Raw genomic sequence first — 21,696 nt, forward strand, 5'->3', positions numbered from 1 at the left:
CTATCTACAAAACAAAACCAGACTCACAGATATAGAGAACAGACTTGTGGTTGCTAAGGGGGAGAGGAGCTAGGGGTGGGAAGGATTGGGAGTTAGGGATTAGCAAAGGCAAACTATTTATATATTGGATGGATAAATAACAAGGTCCTACTATACAGCATGGGAAACTATATTCAATATCCTGTGACAAACCATAATGGAAAAGAATATATATGTGTGTGTACGTATGTATGTATGTATGTATAACTGAGTCACTTTGCTGTGCAGCAGAAATTAACACAACATTGCAAATCAACTAGACTTCAATAATTTTTTTTTTTTAAGACCTCAGGACTTCCCTGGTGGTCCAGTGGTTAAGACTCTGCCTTCCAATGCAGGAGGCGTGGGTTTGATCCCTGATCGGGGAACTAAGATCCCACATGCCGTGGGGTGCGGCCAAAAACTTTAAAAAAGACCTCATTGGAGTTAATATAGAGAGAGAGAAAGAACATTTGAAAAGCACTTGGAGGAATTGAGGACCATTGGCTTGCTGTTATCTTTTGCAGGGGTCAGAAAAGGAAAAATGAATACCTAGGGAACTAAAATATGAACCCAGTTTTTGACCTATTAAATTTCTATAGTTTGTTCTTGAGACACCTAGGTGATGTCCTATAATCAAATGTAGAAGTGTGACTAAAGTAAAATTTTAGGGCTGAGGCTAGAGATGGGTTTTGAAAATAATGTACAGTGTCCATGCATTAAAAGCACCACTGTAGAAGGAAAAATGTCTAACCTAGCCAAAGAAATTTTGATAGTGTTCTACTGAAATTGCAATGTATTTCCCAATGTAATCACCCACCGTTACAACCTTGTGTTCAATGATGAGGAACATAAGTTGATCACCAATGATCCATGTGTAAGCCTGGTTTGGACCTTACCAGGTCGCCTGCCCTGACTGTAAGCTACTGGAGCACAGGGGCTGCTGTACTTCCCACTGCGTGAACACAGACGGCTGCCCAGGGGAGAAACTCAGTAAATGTTTATAAAATTAAACATCTCTGTTCCTGGCTCTAGCACTAAGCAATTCTTTCAGTAACTAATTTTTATTTTTAACAACCCCAAGGTTAATCCTAAACAAAAAAAGAAAACCTTACCTTTTATTTGCAAAACATAATTATACTACTTTCATAGCCTTAAAAGACTTAGCAGTGACGCTATGACCTACATTAGTGGATATTTTCTTAGAGAACGTGAAAATCCAGAGTGGGGAAGTGAGGCTTGCTCTTTCAGAGACCAGAGCTCCACCCCCGCCCCACTCCCCCCACTCCCCTGGCGATCGCGGGGCAATAAAGGGACAAGTCACTTAGAAGTGGCATTCTGATTCTAAATTAAGGTTTGGGGAGTTTCTGAAAAACTGTCTGATGACCACAGAGCCACCAAAATGACACTGTGGCAAGGAGTCTAACACCACAGTTCTACTCTGTGTGTCTTTAGCCTGGGAAGGAGACATCAATTCCACCTTCAATGTTTAGAGCCTGTTCTACTTGCTTGAGTTACTGATTAATAATGTTCCCAGTTTGCTTTAGTGCTTTTCAGAAGCTGTCACTTCCCACCTCTGGCTGTGACATGTATTTGATATATCAATCAGGAAAGTCACCTCTGATTTTGTTGCCCTAAATATCAGCCAGGCATTTACGTAGCTACATCCCTATTCAGAGCATTGAGGGAGATTGTAGACAGGGATGCTCTTCAGTAAAATTGCAATTATTTGAGCAACTTCACACCCACCTTACCCAGACTTGGGGAACACTCTGTCATTAGGATCTCTTCCTTTCCCCAGGTAAAAAAACTGCCTGTAGGACAGGATAGGTTACAACCATCCAAAGGTACAAATTACTGATAACCCAATGTGTTACTACTTACAGAGATGTTTTTGCATTTTTAAAGAGATTAAATGTCTTAACCCTAAGGAATTTATTATAATTTTGAAATTTCAAGTACCAGTAAGCAGATAGAAAATATATGTCTTAAATAAGATACGAAATGGGGGGGGGTGTCTTCTGAAATTATGCCATGTAAATAAATCCACTCTATTATGGATATATTTGGCTTTTGATTCCTTCATACCAACACAGATACTATCATTTTAATTTCAGTATAAGATGACTTTTAAGACTGAATTTCCAAAACCCTCTAGAGGAAATATTTCCAAATATTAAATTAGCCAGTGTTTGGTAAAGAATAGGACCATCTCAGGTCATTAGGGCAAAGCTAAATTTAGAAGAAAAAAAAAAAAATCTGTGCAGATGAACTCAAGGTCAATGTTTTCTAGAATATTTTCATTTTATTTCCTGATGATAAGTAGTAGAGTCTGATGCACTCAGGTTGACTTTCAACAAATGTAGGTTACCTGGTTGCCTGATTTGTTTCTTTTGATACTGAAATAGGCCAAACATGTGTGTCTGTTCAGAAATGATTTCAGGTTGCTTTTTATTCTAAACATAATCTGTATTCTTTTTTTAGTGGTTACAACAGCTCGTCTTGGATGGCATCTATACAGTTCATTACCATTTTTGAGAAATCTTTAAGCAGCTTGAGCCTAAGTCGAGCACACAAGCTGCTCATTTGGGAATACCTGTCCCCTCCCACCACCACCAGGCAACAAACCCTAGATTCGTCTTCTGCCTTAGTCACCTAAATAAGTTTTTATTAATAGTCTCTGTGGGTCTTTTTTAGGCTTTAGTTTTAGAAGTTTTAGGTTTGCATAAAAGTTGAACAGAAAGTACAGCGAGTTCCCTTGTACCCTCTCACCCCACCTCACCCCCAGTTTTCCCCACTGTTAACATCTTGCATTAGTGTGGTATATTTACTACAATTGATGAGCCAGTATTGATACTTTATTATTAGCTAAAGTTCATAGTTCACATTAGTTCACATTAGTTCATTAGTTCACATTAGGGTTAACTCTTTGTGTTGTACATTCCATGGGTTTTGGGTAATGCATAATGACATGTATTATATTGTTATGCAGAATAGTTTCACTGGCCTAAAAATGCCCTGTGCTCCACCTCTTCATCCCTCCCTCACCCTATCCTGCCCCCAGCCCCTTGCAGCTGCTGATCTTTTTTCCCGTCTCCATAGTTTTGCCTTAGTCTATAGGTTACCAACTATACGTGTAAGACAGGGAACAATTTGACTAGAGTAGGGTCATAGAGATATAACAAAGGGGATTTAGGGCTTCCCTGGTGGCGCAGTGGTTGAGAGTCCGCCTGCTGATGCAGGGGACACGGGTTCATGCCCCGGTCCGTGAAGATCCCACATGCCACGGAGCGGCTGGGCCCGTAAGCCATGGCTGCTGAGCCTGCGCGTCCGGAGCCTGTGCTCCGCAACGGGAGAGGCCACAACAGTGAGACGCCCACGTACCGGAAAAAAAAACATAGGGGATTAAAGATTTACCATAAAGCACATTCAAAGATAGCATGGGAACTACATTATTTTCACCAACTATACAGATGCATCTATCTATATTTTATTCAACTAACATTAATTGATAACATACTATGTGTCAGCAGTGCTTTAGGTGCTAGAGTTAACAATAGTAAACAAGGCAGACAGCTTCTCTGCCCTCCTGGAGTGTATACTCAAATTGAGGGTAAAGGAAAAGGACAGAAATTAAACAAAAAGTCAAGTATTTTCAATACTGCCAAGTAAGATAATGGAAATCAAATAGGGTTATGTGATAGAGTGACAATTGGAGACAGTGGTTAGGGAAGGCTTCTCTGAGGATATGACATTTGAGCTAAGAATTAAGAGATAAGAAGCAACTATCCATGCAAGAGAAGAACACTCCAAGCAGAGGGAACTGCAAGTAAAATAGCCTGGAGATGGGAACAAGCTGAGTCTGAAAGCCCACATGACTGGGTGGAGTGAGCAGGAGAGAGTGCATGGGGAAGCAGGTGAGATAGGTAGGCAAGGCTAGGTCATAATTTGCCCTGTAAGCCACAGTAAGGAGTTTCAGTTTTATTTTAATGGGAAGCCATTGGAGGCAGGAAAGTGATATGATCTGATTTACGTTTTTAAATGATCACTCTGGATCTGCAGAGTATCTTAAAAGACATCTTTAAAATAAATACTAACGTGAATACACCAAGAGTACTAAAGATGCCAAGCAATACAATGCAAATCCTAAAGTAAAAATGGTGTTTCAAGATCATCCTGGCATGTATCTGGTCCTTATCTGCAGCACCCCAGAAAAGAAATAACCAGCTGAGACATTAACAGTATTTTTGATTATGTCCACGATCTGCCGTGTTTACCATTTCGTATAGGGATATTTACACTTAATTCCTTACCAAAATGAAAAATCATTTCCATAGGGAACTATAAATGAACACTTCATTAGATGTATTTCTGCTTTCCATGGGAATTCCCTGGCAGTCCAGTGGTCAGGACTCGACGCTTTCACTACCGAGGGCCCAGGTTCACTCCCTGGTTGGGGAACTAAGATCCCACAAGCCACGTGGCACGGCCAAAAGATAAAATTAAATTAAATAAAAAGAAGTATTTCTGCTTTCCACTATAGCCTTTTATTTTAAGCTTTGGAAAACCATGCTGTACCTGCAATTAGAAATTGCATTTTAGAAATACAAATGAGAAAAGGCTGATGTTCCTATTTGGCCAGCAGGTGTGGTACCAACACCATGGGACGCTTGGGGATGTGAAATGGAAATTGGCCGACCACAGTCCAGGTGCTTTTCTGCTTATTACAGGCCCAGCTCCAGGGGACCAGGCTCCCCTCTCAGTGAGTGATTTTTCTTTCTTAGCTTAAAAGAGAATTGGAACAATAAGTGATTTCCACTGTCTGTCTCTATGGCAACAGGTATCCTAATTTCACCTCTTAGATGGCAACTATACCTATTCACTGAATAGCTTTCAGTCCCTACTATTATGATGAAAAAATTGATTTCATGAAAAATGCTATTTAGGTTATAAGCAAACTTATCCCCCAGCAACCATGAAGTACAGTTTGTAAGATGTAAAATCATTCATAAGCAGAATATACTCTGTGGGCTTTTCTTCCTTTTCAGGTGTAGGATATTTATCCCCAATGTCTCTCTTCTAGTTGTTTTTGGATGATAAAATATTATTCTTTTCTTCCTTAATATTTATTTTTATTTAATTATGAAAATTAGTCAGGTTCATTGTAAATAGTTTGGCAAATACGGAAAAAATGTAGAAAAGCATATCCAAGAAAATAAAACTCACTCTCCTTATTTAAAAATAATCACTATTAATATCCTGCTAGCATTTTAGATGTGTATACATATAAATACAACTTAAATGCTATAGTGTATATTTTTTTGTAACCAGACTCTTTCACCAAACATATTATGAGGAATTCTTCACATCATTAAGTATTCTAACATACAAATTATGAGGAATTCTTCACATCATTAAGTATTCTAACATGCAATTTTAATGGTTTCAAAGGAGTCCATAATATGGCTTACTGTATTTTATTTAACTTACCCCTCTATGCTGACATTATTAACCATAAATGTTTATGTACACATCTATTGGCTTAGAATAAATCCCTGGATATGAAATACATGGATCAAATGGGATAAACATTTTAAATTATATTGCCAAATTTTCCCCCCAAATTATATCAATTTATTTTCCCACTGAAGGTAGATGGATAAGAGTATCCATTTCCTCAAATTCTTTATCAGAGGTACAGTTTTTAAAAAGAAAAAAATTGCCAGTTTGATGGAGAGGGGAAGTATCTCATTATATTTCTTTAACATCTTAAATTTAAAACTTATTTTAAGGTTAAATATGTTTTTACATTTTCATTATTTTTTTAGGGTGAGGAGATATATAAATTGCCTGTTCACCTCTGAAGCAAAGACTATTTGTTGTCCCCTAATATCCACTCTACCTCTGTTTCTTAGTAACAGAAGAGATGACTTTTAGTTGAGCACATAGCCCTTTAAAATAAAGACATTTCCCGTTTCCATTTGCAGCTAAGTGTGTCTATGTGTCAACTCCAGGTAGGCAAATGTGATCTATGCTTTTTCAGAGAAACGTCCTTAAAGGGAGAGGATAATGCCCTCCTTTTCCTCTTCATCATTCCTGATGGTTAGAATGCAGATATTATGGTTGGAGCTTCAACAGCCATTTTGGACCATAAGGATGTGCTAGAGATGGTGGAGCAGAAAGCTAGAGGGAGCCTAGGTGCTTAAGAATTTTATGTAAGTGCCACCCTGCATGGCTGGTTTCCAGATTTTTATGTGAGAAAATAAAACTTTGTATTTTTAAGCCATGATTAGTTTGCATTTTTAGTTTCATGAAGCTGAACTTAATCCTGACTGATGTAGATTAAGATTTTTTTCCTCATTTTTTTTTCTCATTGATTTTTAAGTGCTCTTTCTATTTTAAGGTTATTTACACTTTACCTGGCACACATGTCACAAATTTTCCAGTTTTTCATTTGGTCCTAATTTTTTTATGGAATTAGGAGATGCAGAAATACAGTTATTCTTAAATTTATTTGCTATTTAAATTCCATTATATATTCAGAAAAATCAGATAACAGTATTAGCTTAGAAATATAAATTCCAGAGAAATAGTTTGTCTCAACCATCATAAGGCAGTACTGAGGCATAATTTTACTTCCTATAGGTATGCAATTAAATGGTTACATTGCAGGCTAAAGTCATTTAGATGATGAGAAATTGTGTATAGTTTTGAGGACTTAATCAATAATTCATTGCTTGCTAAAGCAGAGATTTTCCAGTTTTAATCTGTGGAGCTCTAGGTTCAAAGCATTGCCTCAGAGGTCTCCACTGGGGCTTAGGTGGGGCTGAGTGGGCCAGCTCTGCCTGCCACTCCCAGTTGAGGTTCTAAAGGCAGTCACTCTGTGTTATTCACTGGAGTTCCACAAAAGAGCCCCTGCCATATGATTTCCTCCCAACACAGAGAAAAAATAGAGAGTAACAATTTCCTACCAGATCATAGGCAGCCAGCATCTTTTTCTGCACATCTGGAATTGCCCCCAGAGGCTCCAGATGAGGAAAGTTGTCTTTCATCACAAGAGAGACGGAAGGAGTATTGTCACTGGTGATGAGCCGAGAGGACAGGGTCAACAGGCACTGCTTCAGACTGGCAATTGGAGGGAGTCCGCACAGTTCTTTAACAGACACTATGGCGTTCTGTGGGGAAGAAAACATGGAATTACACTTCTGACCACATGATACATCCCCCCAGCACTTCTAGGTTTACACAAAAGTATATTCATTAAAAGTATACCCTTAAATACGTATGAAATTTGAAGCAAACTGGATTATAACCAACCAAAAATGTTGAGATACGCATGGAGATAACACACAGAGCTAATTCACAACTACACTTCATCTTTCTCAGCTTTTAACAACTGCCACAAATATGCCACAAAGCAAAGCAGATTATGACCCAAGGCTACATAGTGCTTTTCAAAGCAGGGCTGTGGAATATTCTGGAATGTCTGAAATGTTCTGGACAATGCACACAAATTAATATTGGCTGATCATGAATATCTTGTTAAATCTGTATCATGATAATCGTAAAAGCATGTCAGTGGTTACACATTGGAGTGCATCTTTGAGTTTTTCCCCTCAAGGTAGCAGGCTGCTATTACTCATCATACTCCTTTCACATAACCATCAGTGGTATTCCTTTGTCATCTCACCAGAAATGCACCTGACAGACACACATAATAAAACACATTTCACGTAAAGCTACATTTGTCCATGTGACAGGCGTTTAAAAGATTCATTTGAAATAGAAATTATGCCTACTAACAATGAACAATACCTAACCTAATGTGTGTCTCATGAATTCAGTGACAATGATGGTATTCATTTTTCTAGTAATTAGGCTCTGAATAATCCCAAACCAAAAGAAATTTGAGGTGAGATAAATTATCAGTACTAACTGGAAAAATTTTATCTATAGTCAACTCTCCTTATTATGTATTTTAAACACGTAATACATGCAAAGGACATAGTCCAAGAATTATATAGAACTACCTAAAATCTACTTCTAATATATAAAGTCAGGTGTAGAAATGACTTATAACTAATCTAACATAGGGGTTTATAATAGTTATAGAATTATGTCAGAAAAAGTCAGGTAGATAATGCTGACATTTGGAGCCTAATTTTAAAACAGCAGCCAAGGCAACCCACCACAAGTTATACATTTACAATCTAAGTATTTGTATGTGGTTTATATAATATAGTATTTTCTACCATTTTGGTGATTTAAAATTGATTTTAAACCCATTCCAGGATTCCTCTGTGAAATAATGTAAAAATAAAGTTTTCACCAAGTCATGGTTTGGCGTTCAGCATCACATGACTAAAAACCATGAATGATCATCGGGTTTTGGTGGTGGTTAATTCTGGATTTAAAGCTCAATATTCCTATTTATTAAATGCAATATTGGGAAAATTACTTAACCTCTTCAAGCTTGTTTTCTATTTTGAATGTAGGGATTTTTGGTGAAGGTTACTATAAAAATGTTAGTTAAAGGAACAGATAAAGTACATTGAAAAATATTCCTCTCCTGTTTTGCTCTCATACATAGACTCCTACTGCTTCTGCCAAACAACATCTTCTTGCACATTGCAGGAACTAAGCAAGCATTTGCCGTTTGATTGTTTCTTAGTAACATGAGCCTAGAATAAGCATATTAAATAGTCTTGAAGAAAAAAGTTTGCAGCCATCTCTGATTATAAGCATTAATGAAGGCAAGAAAACTGACACTGAATTCCTACATGCTAAGGCTGGGTAATTTACATACACTCTCATTTAATTCTCATAATAATCCTGTGATGTAATTATTACTATTTTTCTTACCTTATGAGGAGAAAACTGATGGCCAGATATCTGAAATAATTTGCTCAAGATCACACAGGGATAGAGTTTAATCCAGAATCCATGTCCTTTCAATTAAAGCACATTTCTAAGAGAAGACTAAATAGTTTTCAACAAGTTCAAGTGCTGAATGTTGTTTGTTTATTAGTCTTCTTTGTTTCGTGGAGGGTAATTTATTATTGTTGTACACAAACAACTAAGACATCATCTAATAGGCATTACATTTGTTTTATATGAATTCAAATACCCTTCTGTGTTCTTATCTGCAAATATTTTACATGTATACTTATAATTAGTATGCATGTGTTTGTATATATAACATTTTGTATGTTACATGCACATATAATATTTTATATTCTATTCTTTTCACGCTGTTTCATATACACATTCCCATATATCAACTTAGTTTTGTACTAGGAACATTTAATGGATATATAAAGCATTTTGCTACATTTATACTCCATTAACTGGCTTAGTTCAAGCCAGATTTCAGGCCAGATTTAACATAGCATTCACCATTAGAAACATAAAATATATCTGTTTTACAGAAATAAAGTTACAGATGTAGAAAATAAACTTATGGTTACTGGGTGGGGGGGAGGGATAAATTGGAAGATTGGGATTGACACATACACACTACTATATATAAAATAAATAACTTATAAGGACCTACTGTATAGCACAGGGAACTCGACTCAATACTCTGTAATGGCCTGTATGGGAAAAGAATCTAAAAAAGAGTGGATATATGTATATGTATAACAGATTCACTTTGCTGTACAGCAGAAACTAACACAACATTGTAAATCAACTATACCCCAATAAATTATTTTTCAAATATCTGTTTTATCACAGGCAATTCAGCAGTACATGGGGTTACACATCCTCTGTGATAATTTTTTGAGGAATCACATCATTAGTAAAACACAATGTTCACTGGTGAGCGAGGGGTCAGAAGACTCAGGGGTAAGGGAGGACAGTATGGGATTTTTCCTACCTGCATATTTTCTCTCATATCTATGGCTTCTCGTAAGGGATGAACTGCTATCTTAAAGATGTCATCTATTGTTTTAAGACCGATATTCCTGAGCATGGTATACTCCCGAACTTTCTTCCCCATTCTCACTGAAAGGCTGCGCTTCTGTGGCTTTCCTCCTCCACTTCTATTAGTTATTGCTATGTGGACAAAAAGAGTCACGTGCTCCATGATGTCACCCACAAAGGAGCGGAGGGGAACATGCCGATATCCAGGCTGCAAACATTCAAACGGTATCGTATATTGCCCTATAAATTCATCCCCAATGTAGTCGTCATCGAGAACCACAAAACGGATCATGGCCAGCTCAGGCAGGTTCACTTGAAACTCAAATGTCTCATCAAAAATAGGATTATCACTGTTTTGCTGTACAGTTTTAGTTCTTTGTTCTGAACAGTCGGCTGGAATTCCATGTATCTCTATACACACGTAGGGATCTATGACGTCCCCTTTGGCACAAGCTCCCTTGGGCTTTGGGAAGTTCTGACCACTGATGATCTTAATATGAAGCACTAGAGGAGACACCCCAGGTACAATGCCCTTTGTATTTGCACTGAAGTAAGAAACTTCATCTCGCATGATAGACGGCCTTAGAACATAACCACATCCTCCATTTTGAAGAAACCAGCCTGTGTGAAGGTCCATCATTGGACCCGGAGTCTGGAAATTCATTGCCACAATCTGACAGCCACAATTCCAAAAGTCCTGTGGATTCAAGTTACTGGAATCGATTCTCATGGCATTTGGATAGATTCGTGATAAGAACTTCTTATTATAATTTACAAAATCCTCTGGGTATTCATTTGCAATTCGGCTGGCCTCTGTTTCACTAAATGAGCAAATCTCCCAATAGTTTTGGCTTTTCATAGATAGTTCAAAATCCCTGTACTGAACAGATTTACAGATAGACACCAAGTCAGAGAGCTCCCTACACAGCAAGATTTGTTTCTGCTCACCATTGTAATCTACTGACATCCTTCGAGACATTTCAGCTTCTTCATCTTCGTCTGTAACTTCTCCTTCTGAAACATCTGGATCAGAAGGCAATTTCTTTCCTTTCACAATGATCATTCTTTTTAATTTTTCTGGTGATGGGAGGTAGGATTCTGATGGCAAAGGTGCTTCAGTATAGAGTTTACTGCCAAAGACCTTTTTCATCTGTTGAACCATTACCTTCTGCTGGGGTAGGGAGCAGTGATTCCCCAAGCAAAGAATGAGTGGGTACTCAGAAGCCACAAAGGCAAATTTATTTATCACCTCTATGACGCTTCGAAAGGAAAGGTGTGTTGTCATGTTATTTCGATTACAAAGGATTGGTTCATTGTCTGAACCATCATTTACATCAAGTTCAATGCTTCGACAGCCCATTTTCAAAGCTCTAACATACCCGTTAATGTCAGCCGGCCCCCTGAACTGGTCTTCTATGAGATAGGTATTGTGAGAGGCGTTGATGTAATAGTGAGATAATGGCTGGGTCATATCTTGGGCAACCTTTTTTTGTTCAGGATCAAAAATGTCACATTCTGGTGACAGCAAATACTGGGTAAAGCCATCAATTGCAAGAAACCCTTTCTGACGTCCCTCTTCAGAAAGCTCATATCTCCGAATGATGTCCAAGCACATGTCCTCAGTGATATGGGTGACTCCTTGCTCAGCTTCTAGAAAAAGCATGAGATCATTGGCATCCAAATACTCTTTGTTTTTAGATATCTGTACAAGTAAGAAATACACTTCTGGCCTGGTGCAAAGTTCACAAAAAGCTTCACAGAACTCCTCTTCGGTCACTCGGGTGGTTAGCTTTTCTTTGCTCTTCTGGATTTCTTTAAACTTCAACCTGATCTTGGATTCCTTCAGGGTAGGGTTGAGTTGTTTTATTAACTCTACAGAGGTGTCTTCTAACATAATCCCATTCCCATCGATATCTGCTGCTTCAAACACCTTTTTCAGCCACATAAACCTTGGTGTGTTCTGGTTGCCCTCCATAAAATCAAGGGGTTGCTTACTTCGAGAAACCAGATACCGTAACCCTGACACCCAGATGTTTGCTACATCTGCTGAATTGGCAACTAGGTCCAGAGACTCGTAGTTTTCCCCGTGGAGTATGGAAAAGGCACAGTCCTCACAAATCTGGTCAGCAAGGCCATTGTTTCTAAATGTTTCTGTGTTCTTCCCCAGTCGGATCTCTTTTATGGCAGAAATATCAAGCTTAGCTTTCTCAAGGTCTTTCTTGGAAGGTTCCCAGCGAAGAGCTTGGAGGTCTGTGTCCAGAGTGAAAAAACGGTTGTAAATGCGAGAATTTGGCCGTACTTTCTTCAGTTCACAGCCAGCTTGCATGAAGCTGATGCAGTCGCTCGCACTACTGATTTTCTTTTCGGATGGCATGCTGCTGAAAGACACGGTTTTCTTTCTTCCACCACATTTTTGGTTTGCAGGATCCTGTAAAGCAATTTGAAAATAATGAGTCAATTTCCTTAAGAAAATAGACAAATTCAGTAACACTCTACGAGCGCCTCAGACTCCATTCAGCTATTATGATTATTTGGACGGGAGCTAGCCTAAATTTTACCTTTTCAGTGTTTCAGAAAAGAGAAATTGCCAAGAAAATTGATATTGTTAAGTTCAGGAAAAAAACTTATTTTTCCAACACCTGTGTGTTCTTTGAAATAAAATCAAGTATGAAGTGAACTACAAATCACTCTTATTTGTTCATTAAAGTAGATTTCCTAAGATCCTCTACCTCTTGGTATTTTGACAACCTTGCTCATGTCCCTATAGATATATGGAAGAAATGAAGCTGGATTTCTTTAAAAAGTTTTTCTCATTTACACTTTGCAACAGTTTAATTTTTATACTTAAAACTAGTTCAAATAAAAGATTTTTACCTTAACATGCATTACATCAAAAAGGGCTTACAATATAGCTTAACTAAAAAAAAAAAGTCACTTTTTTTCCTCAAATTATTTTGAAGAATAAAGGCAACTTGAAAGTCAGATTGAGAGCTAACAATAGACAAATGACTCTCACCCGAGCAATTTTTCAGACACAGGTAAACAATTTAAATGAACATTTATGATAGAGTTGCCATAGGATCCAGCAAAAGATGAAAACTCTAATTTGAAAAGATACATGCACCCCAATGTTCATAGCAGCACTATTTACAATAGCCAAGACACAGTAGCAACCTAAGTGTCCATAAACAGAAGAAGTGATATGTATACAATGGAATATTACTCAGCCATAAAAAAGAATGAAATGATGCCATTTGTAGCAACATGGATGGACCTAGAGATTATCATACTAAGTGAAGTAAGTCAGAAAGAGAAGGACAAATACCATATGATATGCCTTATATGTGGAATCTAAAATATGATACAAATGAACCTATTTACAAAACAGAAACAGATTCACAGATGTAGAAAACAAACTTATGATTACCAAAGGGGAAAGGGAATGGGAGAGGGATAAATTAAGAGTTTGGGATTAACAGATACAAACTACCATATACAAAATAGATAAACAACAAGGTCCTACTGTATAGCACAGGGAACTATATTCAATCTCCTGTAATAAATCATTATGAAAAAGAATATATATATAATAATATATGTAATATATATCTGAATCACTTTTCTGTACACCAGAAACTAAGACATTGTAAATCAACTATATTTCAATAAAAAAATAAAAATAAATGAACATTATGAGAGTCACACCTACATTTCAGTATAATGCTATTAGCAGCCACTGTGTAAAACCAAACAGAAATATGAATGGCTCAACTAATTTTTGAGGTTCTTCCAATGTGAATTAAATTTCAAAGCCTTTTGCCATAAGATTTCACAGGGAACACTAGCATCTTACCTTTTACCCATTTCTGTAAGTGTCCTTGTATCTTAGTCTCACAGAGTCCCAATTTCCTCAGCCCACTTAGCCCTTCCCTGAACAACAGGGCATCAAACTTCATCTGCGCAGATTAGTGTATTTTAAGCAGGTGAATTTCTTGTGGCTATTTCCGTCTTGGGTGTGTCTAGGTCTTTTCACCTATTGTCTTTTCTAAATTTCAGGTCCAGTCCTCTGGATACTCATAATCATAAGACGATGTATTTCATCTTAGTCCTGGACCATCCACTGTGTCTCTCACTCCCAATTCATTTGCACTGAATATCTGAACAATGCCACTTAAAACTGGATTTTTCTTTACACTTTCTTCTGTTCAGACCATAGACTCAAATTAACAATGCTCCCAATCATATTATCAATTCAGATAATTCTCCCAGGAACAAATTTCCTAAAAGTACCTTAGTGCATGTTTAAAGTGCCCAATTTTATAAAGCATATCAAAGAAGCAGCAAAGTATAGAGAGCAAAGGGCATGGTCCTTAGGGTAGAAATAACTAGTCTCCAGTTGGTATTACTCCACTCACTAGTGACCTTGGGTAAGTTACTTAGCCTCTCTGAATCTTAATTTCTGCTTTTAAGTAGGAACTAATAATCATTATATATAATAGAGCATTACTGTGAGACTCAAAAGAGAAAATGTTCATGAATATTCTTTGTAAGGTTAATCTTTTTGAAGGGAGAGGAACATTTCATCATACACCTGGTCTCTGTAGGGCTTTCAGTAGGCACCGACCAGGATATTGGGGGTTATCCAGAAGTTGATTCATTCCTGACCTATGAGCATTTAAGACAGATCTTCAGTGAAAAACTGAAAATGTTTAAAAACAGCCATATGATATTACTATTTTAAACACTGAAAAGTGTAGCCAAAGTAATCTAGGCTGTTTCCTTCAGGCATTCTTTTAAAACAGGTTAGAATCTCTCTTCTAGGGTATCATTTAATTGTGGTCTTGCCTGTAAGAGTCTCCCTATCTTATGATTCAGAAAAAGGCAGGATGATTTATTATTCAATTGACTAAAACCTTGCCTGTGAAAAAGAAACAAAATTTGCTTTAGTTATGGGATGTAGGTGGGGTGATTCATTAACTCAAATATATGTCTGATCTTCAAGTGACAAAGATATAAATTACTCAATTTAGATTAGAGGATATTGTCTCTTGGTGCCCTGGCATTTAAGAACTTAGCCCCTGCTTTCCCAGAGAGTTGTTATTTTTAATTATCCCACAGTGGTCAATTTCCTCATCTTTAAGTTAAAAAACAACCATAAATCTTCAGCTGTTTATATGCAGATGCACTATTAGAACACATTTAAATTTGTCACAGCCCACATGCTCAGAAATATCAGATGTTTGTGTGTATTTTTCCACATCATCAAGGCAAGAACCTAAAGGTATTGCTGAGATGGGATTAATCTAACAAGTAAAATACTGAAGGAAACTGTGAATTGTGATGGTAAATTAGACTGTGACTCAGCTTTTAAAGCTACTGTTTCACTAGACTTTTAAGTATTGAGAGCTTTCACATTAAATATTATTTTTATATAAGCAGATCATATTCCAAATAAGATGATTGTCAACAGAATTATAAAACCTCTAATAGTTTATAACAAAGCTTAAATGGGAAATCAGTGTTCCTCCGAATGCATGTATATATTTCCTCTACCCTATGCATGGTATTATACCATCCTTCTCCATGGTCTAAGTGCCAATCTTGACTTCAGCCACTATTTTTTGAGAGCAAAACTACTGCTGTAAGAATAGCTTTCTCTTATAAGCCTCTCTTCTTTGTGGTGATATTGCCTCATATCAAGACTTTCTCTCCTAGTAAGATAAGTCTTCAAGAAATAAATGTTTTATATCTACCCTACAAAAGAGTCCACCTGCCTTGTAATGCTTATTTCTTGCCTTGACATGCAACTTTTACATGATTATAAAACTTAACTTAAAATGCTTTAAAACTCGGAACCAGTGGAAAAGATAACAATCTTTAGGTTGTCGTCTCACAAAGGACAAAATCCAAAGTTATTACAAGCCCCCAAATGAGCAAATATATATACTTTATATATATAATATAGAGAGCGAGCCATAGTACATATGAACAAATAGTTTGCTGTTGACTAGAGCCAAAATTATTTATATTCAAAATATGCTGGAAAAGTTTCAGGACTCTGATGTTTCTCTACGTCTGTTCTTTCAATGGTGAAGCTATGCATTAGCTCTGAAAAGTTGGCAGAAGGGGAGATGGAAACTGTGTTAGAGTGGACGGGGACGACGGGCTACTCCAAATCTCTTTTTGAGCTTCTTCACCACCAAGGCCTCTTTGCTGAGCCCTACACCCCTCTGTAGTTCCCTCAAGATGATCTTAGCAGATTGATGGTGGGAAAGGAGTACTATTCTAATAAACAGACTGGGGGTATCTCCAACTGAAGAAAATTAAAGTACTGGTTATAGATCTTCCTGTTGATAAACACACCCGAAAAAAATTGATGATGAAATAAGAGCAAATCCATTGCAGTTATCTATATATTAGGAAGACAGGTACTTCTGGCACTTTCCAAGAGAAACCAAAGTTTGTTTTTAGTTCCGGTGTACTCTTGCCAGTTTCTAGCTCATGAGATGATTGAATTGACTCCAATGACCATAAGGTCATTATTATAAGGAGATTATTATAAGGTATGAGAACTTGACATTTATTTCAAAGCTAAATTTCCTCACTCTGGAATGAAAAGAAGAGGCTAGAGTACAAATTCCTCCTCCCCCCAAAATTTTTTCTTAGAGCAGCTTACAAAATAAAAAGTATGAACAGCACATTGTGATGCCTCTATCCCCTAAATTAAAGCTTAGCCTAATATTCTAGTGGGGTCCAAAAATTCGTCAGGCGTTGAGCTCAATTTCTTCTATCTCCTAACGTTTTGTGTTTAAGTTTCCAAATTATAATTTCACAAGAAGGGATCACATTTAATCAAGTTATATAATAAATATGTTATTTATTATATGTTATTTATAAATATGTTTATATGTTCTCTGAACATTTCCAGATAAGACCTTACATTTGGATCTACTGTCTTCTTAAATTAATCAATACTCTACATGAAGGATTTAATCATCAGAATCAAGAAGAGTCTCATAAACTGGCAAAGCAACAGACAAATGTTTTAGTCTTTTATTAAAACAGTACAAGACATTGATTTGTCTATGAACACTGTTTCTAATATATGCATATCAAAGATAATTTCTATCTAACCTCATGATATAAGGGTTGATGTCTAATCTTAAGAATGATTTCAAAATATTAGGGGAAAATGGTCAAATGTTGTTCTAGTTTTTTTTAAATTTTTCCTTATTTTCTACAATACTGTTGCTCATACACTCTTAGGAGTAGGGTACCAGTCATGATCACATGAGATTCCCACACAAGAGTAAAGGCTTTATAGCTCCCTAAACATGTTTTATTAAACTAAATTTTGGGGAAAATGTTCAGATAAATCGAATTAATAAACCTGTTTCCATAAGTTCCCATTGGCATTTGCTCTCTGAGCCTAACAAGATAAGATATGCTGCAAGTTTCTTAACAAAACTCAGCAAACAAAATCATTTTTCATCAGAACACACTCATAAGCCCCAGAGAGAACTCTGCTTATTCAATGAAAGCACAGTTTTGAGTCTCAATAATGAATTATTTCAATATAATAATTTCAAAAAAAGTGTACTAAAGCAGCACAAAAATGTGAATGTACCCAATGCCATAGAACTATACACTTAAAAATGGTTAAAATGGTAAACTTTATGTTATGCCCATTTTACCACAAAAAAAGAACATATTGAAGCACTGTACAAAACCTTAAGAGTAAAGGAAACATACCCAGGTTTCCCTACCTCTGACCTGATAAGCATGTTTAAACATCTAATTGTAATGTAATGTATTCCTTCCTTGGTTTTTTTTTTTTTTTTTTTTTTGGTAAGTTGTTATTAACTGAATGACGATTCTTTGTTAAAACAGAACAAATTTACAAAAACTTTAAGAATGGCAATCAAAACAGCAGGTGTAAAACTGTGACTAGAAAGAAACTTATTTCATAATACAGAAATCCAGCTACAGAAATGCAGATACACTAAAGTGACATTTGCTTTTCCTTTTTAGTAAAAGAGGGGGGGAAACACTTATTTTTGAATAGTTCTCTTAAGAAAGTCTCCACATAAAAATTTAATAGACTATAACTAAAAGGCAAGCAAAAATATAGCACATAAATCTTATTTTCACCATAAGGAGCCTATCTTTTTCTTATAGACAACCTATGAACTATAACTCTATACTAATAATATTCATTCTGGTTTTATGAACTTCCAAGCAAAATTCAGAAAAGGTTTAGTTGATACATGAAACCTTCAAAGGATTGTAGACAATATAATCTAGGACCCAAATGAGCCCCAACAGTGGATGCTGAGAGGCCTTTGGTCTCCATTCTTCATTCATTCATTCAACAAACAATGATAGGTACCTACTTCATGCTAAGAACTAGCACATTTAAGAGTTTTGAAGAAACTGATAAAGTCTGACTTTTATCTTAAATAGATCACTTTGGATGCGCACTAGAAGGATGTGATATGGACAAAACTGAAGATGGTGCAGTAGGTAAGCAGCATCAAAGGAAAGAGATGGTGATGGCCTGAGGTAAATAGCTAATAAAAGGAAGGGTGAGAAGTGTGAAGTATCAAGAAATTGGAGGTAAGATCAGAAGTTCTTGATTCAGTCTAGGATGACTCCTAGGTTTCTGGTTTGAATGAGATGTGAATGGAAATATTGCTAAAAGAGAGGAAATACAAGGAGAGGTAAAGTTGAAAAATGAAGTAGGTTTACTTCGGGTTATGGTGGATTATAGATGAGTATGGGCCACCTAGGTGAAGAGGCTGGGCAGAGGAGAAGATCTAAAGGGAAAAAAAGGCTAAAGGGTAAGAGAACCAGGGGCGTGAATCTCACAGGAACCAAGGAACAGATTTGAAGGAGCAAGTGTTAGAAAATAAGATGTTAAAGTGGCTTATTGGATTCAGTCATCAAGATATTTACTGGTAACTTTAATAAGAGAATGTCTTATGTTGCCTTCAAAATGGTGAGGATGGTGACAGGGGTGAGAGCCAAACTGCAGCCTGAAAAGAGTTGAGAGCAAAGGGTTCCAGGAAAGCGGAAGAGCAGGTACAAAAGTCCTTTGGTGGGAAAGATGGTCAAGATAACTACAGTATAATAAGTGAGGGGTAGAGAGGCCCCAGATGAGAAGGAAACAACAGGCAGAGACTGAGAGTGATAGGCCAAGAGAAGGCTACCCTCGCAATGCTGGCTTTATTGACTTATATTGGTGATAGTTCAAGGAATGGAATCCAAGTCTAATGTATCCATTAGATGTGCATAATGTGTGTCATATATACCTATATTTAAAGTATCGTGTCCAATGCGTCTATGCCCAAATCCACAACCGTACCTGGCAGTTAGGCACTCTGGAAAAAACCCAGCCCGCGACACAAGGCCTAACTCTTCCCATAAAACTCCAGGAGTTGGGGATGGTGGTATCGTCACTACAACTGTTGCCTTCAAGTTTCAAGTAAGGGAAGGTTGCAACTGTAGGATTACACCATTTTTTTCACATTGAAATTTCCAAAGTTATTCTCTCACAGTAAACTCAAATTACTTAATGCAAAGTCACAAACAGGTGATGTCACTTACTTGTGATGAGCACCATGTGACCCACCTGATGTCACTGTGTGGGACAGTGGGGGTGGAGGTCCTGATGGGCATTGCTGAGAAGTGGCTGAAGCCTGGCCCAAGCTCTGTGAACCACGGGCTCTCCCTGGTGGCTCTCACTAAGCCTAGTTGGTAAGAAGCTGAATTTTCTTATCCATAAAGTAAGTGTTCATTCTCTACACCATCTTATAATTCAAGAGGATTCATTAAAGGCAATGTGTGAAGTTATTCACGCACATATCTCTCGCCAAATTAAGTTTTATGTCTGTATTTAACATTACATTTAATTTATAAAAGGTGATCCACTTAATAAAATGCACTAAAGCCATCCCCTTTAGGAAACCTACTCCACTGTGTACATACCATGGCTGTGTTATGAAATTCACTGAATTATAGGAAGCCGGGGACCCTCTAAACATTCTTTTAAATGACATCTCTTAAGTGACCCTCCTCACTTGAAAACAAAAATTGTTGATTTTCTAAAGGCAAAGATGGAATAAAATGTAGAAAGAGTCTATTTCAGCGTGGGTTCTTAGTACCTTTGATTTGTTTTGTTTAACGGAGGAAGCTTTCTGCTGTGCTATATCTCACTGCGATCATTCACTCATTAGAATTCATTAAGACATTACTGTAAATAAAAGTGGTTATCTCAAGTTCTTCTGCTGTATGGTTTCTACCCAGTTAGGGTTTTTCTGCAAGTATAATTCTCATCATGCATGTTCCATGCATTAGTTCAAAATACAGCATTCACTTATGCAAAGATTAACTGAACACATACTATGTGCTAGACACCATCCCAGTGATTAGTGCTTTAAAAATTATTAATCCCAACACTAATGGCGCCTGGAATAAATGCTTTCTTTCCATCACACACAGGTTTTTATAACTGATGAAATTTGTAAGTAGAATAATGACAAAATCTTCAAATTTAATAAATCAAAGCATATAACGCATGCTTCTAAATAAATAAAAACAGCTTTAAATAACATTGAGGATGTTTGAGAACCAAAACCACAAAGGGGCACAAGAGCTGGTGAGGTGATATTTAAAAGGGAGTACTGGTAATTAAGTACAGTTAAGTTACAGCTTTACCACTAGGGCGTTTATCTAGATACTTAAAATTGGACAAGAAAAAAATTAAGCTTTGAAATGTTCAAAATCTATAAAGGTCTTAGTTAAAATAATTTTTAAATTATTGTCACTTAACAAGAAAACAAATATGGTTTTCACATGGAGCTACACTATAATTTTATGCCATGAGAAAAAATCTTGAATTACATAGCCCTACCTGTGACTCCATTATTCCCAGATGTTCTAGAAAGACCTTGCCACTGACAGTGTGGCTAGTAAGAGTTTGCTGCAGGAACCCAGAAGATGACATCAGTGGGTTTAGTCACACCAAAGTCCTGTTGCCAGGTTCTCACAGTAACTGCTAATAGACTGCAAAGCACATTATTAACCACAATAGTACTGGATTTTCAATAGGTTAACGTTTTTATAATGCCTCCTAAAATAACTGGAATAGCAAAATCAAGATTAAGGAGGCACATTCTATCAGTTTCATTTTGCAACAAGAGGCTTCTTTATTCTCTAGAGCATAATGAGTGGCACAGGCTAAAAAGCCTTTGGTTTGAAATTTTTAACACAACTGGGAAGAAACCAACTCAAAGGAATAGTAACAATAACAGTAAATCATACCAAAGTATCCTTTCTGGCTCACAATTTTAGGAACGCTGTATCCTGATTTATATATTTTAAATGTTATTTATGATGTTTGTTCAATAACAGTGGACTAAAGGTGAAGAATTACCACTGCTTGAACTTTTTTCTATATACCTTCATCCCTGTGATTCATTCAAGAGGCAAAATCATAAACCTAATGAAAAATCTCTGACCTTTCATTGCAGATCAATGCTCATAGGTAAAATCAAAGACTATTCACCTGTTTGGAATTTTTTTCACCTGTACAGAAATTAAGTCCATATAGGTGAGGAGATCTGGCCACAGAGGAAACCAGGTCGATATTGACTTTGGAAGCCCGTGTCTCCAGACGTCCGATCATTCTATTGTGCCATTGATTCTTGCCGTTTCTGTTTTGCCCACAGAATGAGGGCACAAACCCTGCTATTG

At 36.9% G+C, this 21,696-nt stretch overlaps 1 protein-coding gene across 2 annotated transcripts in view; it reads right to left on the minus strand.

The window, feature by feature from the left end:
* Positions 1-21,696, minus strand: part of PLCL1 (phospholipase C like 1 (inactive)) — a 393,008-nt gene that overhangs the window by 60,065 nt on the left and 311,247 nt on the right. For both annotated transcript variants that reach the window (XM_060152382.1, XM_060152383.1), the window contains 2 exons: positions 9,896-12,370; positions 6,990-7,193 (listed from right to left, as the gene is read on the minus strand). In XM_060152382.1, coding sequence (XP_060008365.1) covers positions 6,990-7,193; positions 9,896-12,370 — 2,679 coding nt within the window. The remainder of the gene's footprint in view (positions 1-6,989; positions 7,194-9,895; positions 12,371-21,696) is intronic.

This window comes from Lagenorhynchus albirostris, chromosome 6, assembly GCF_949774975.1.
Source record: "Lagenorhynchus albirostris chromosome 6, mLagAlb1.1, whole genome shotgun sequence".
NCBI lineage: Eukaryota > Metazoa > Chordata > Mammalia > Artiodactyla > Delphinidae > Lagenorhynchus > Lagenorhynchus albirostris.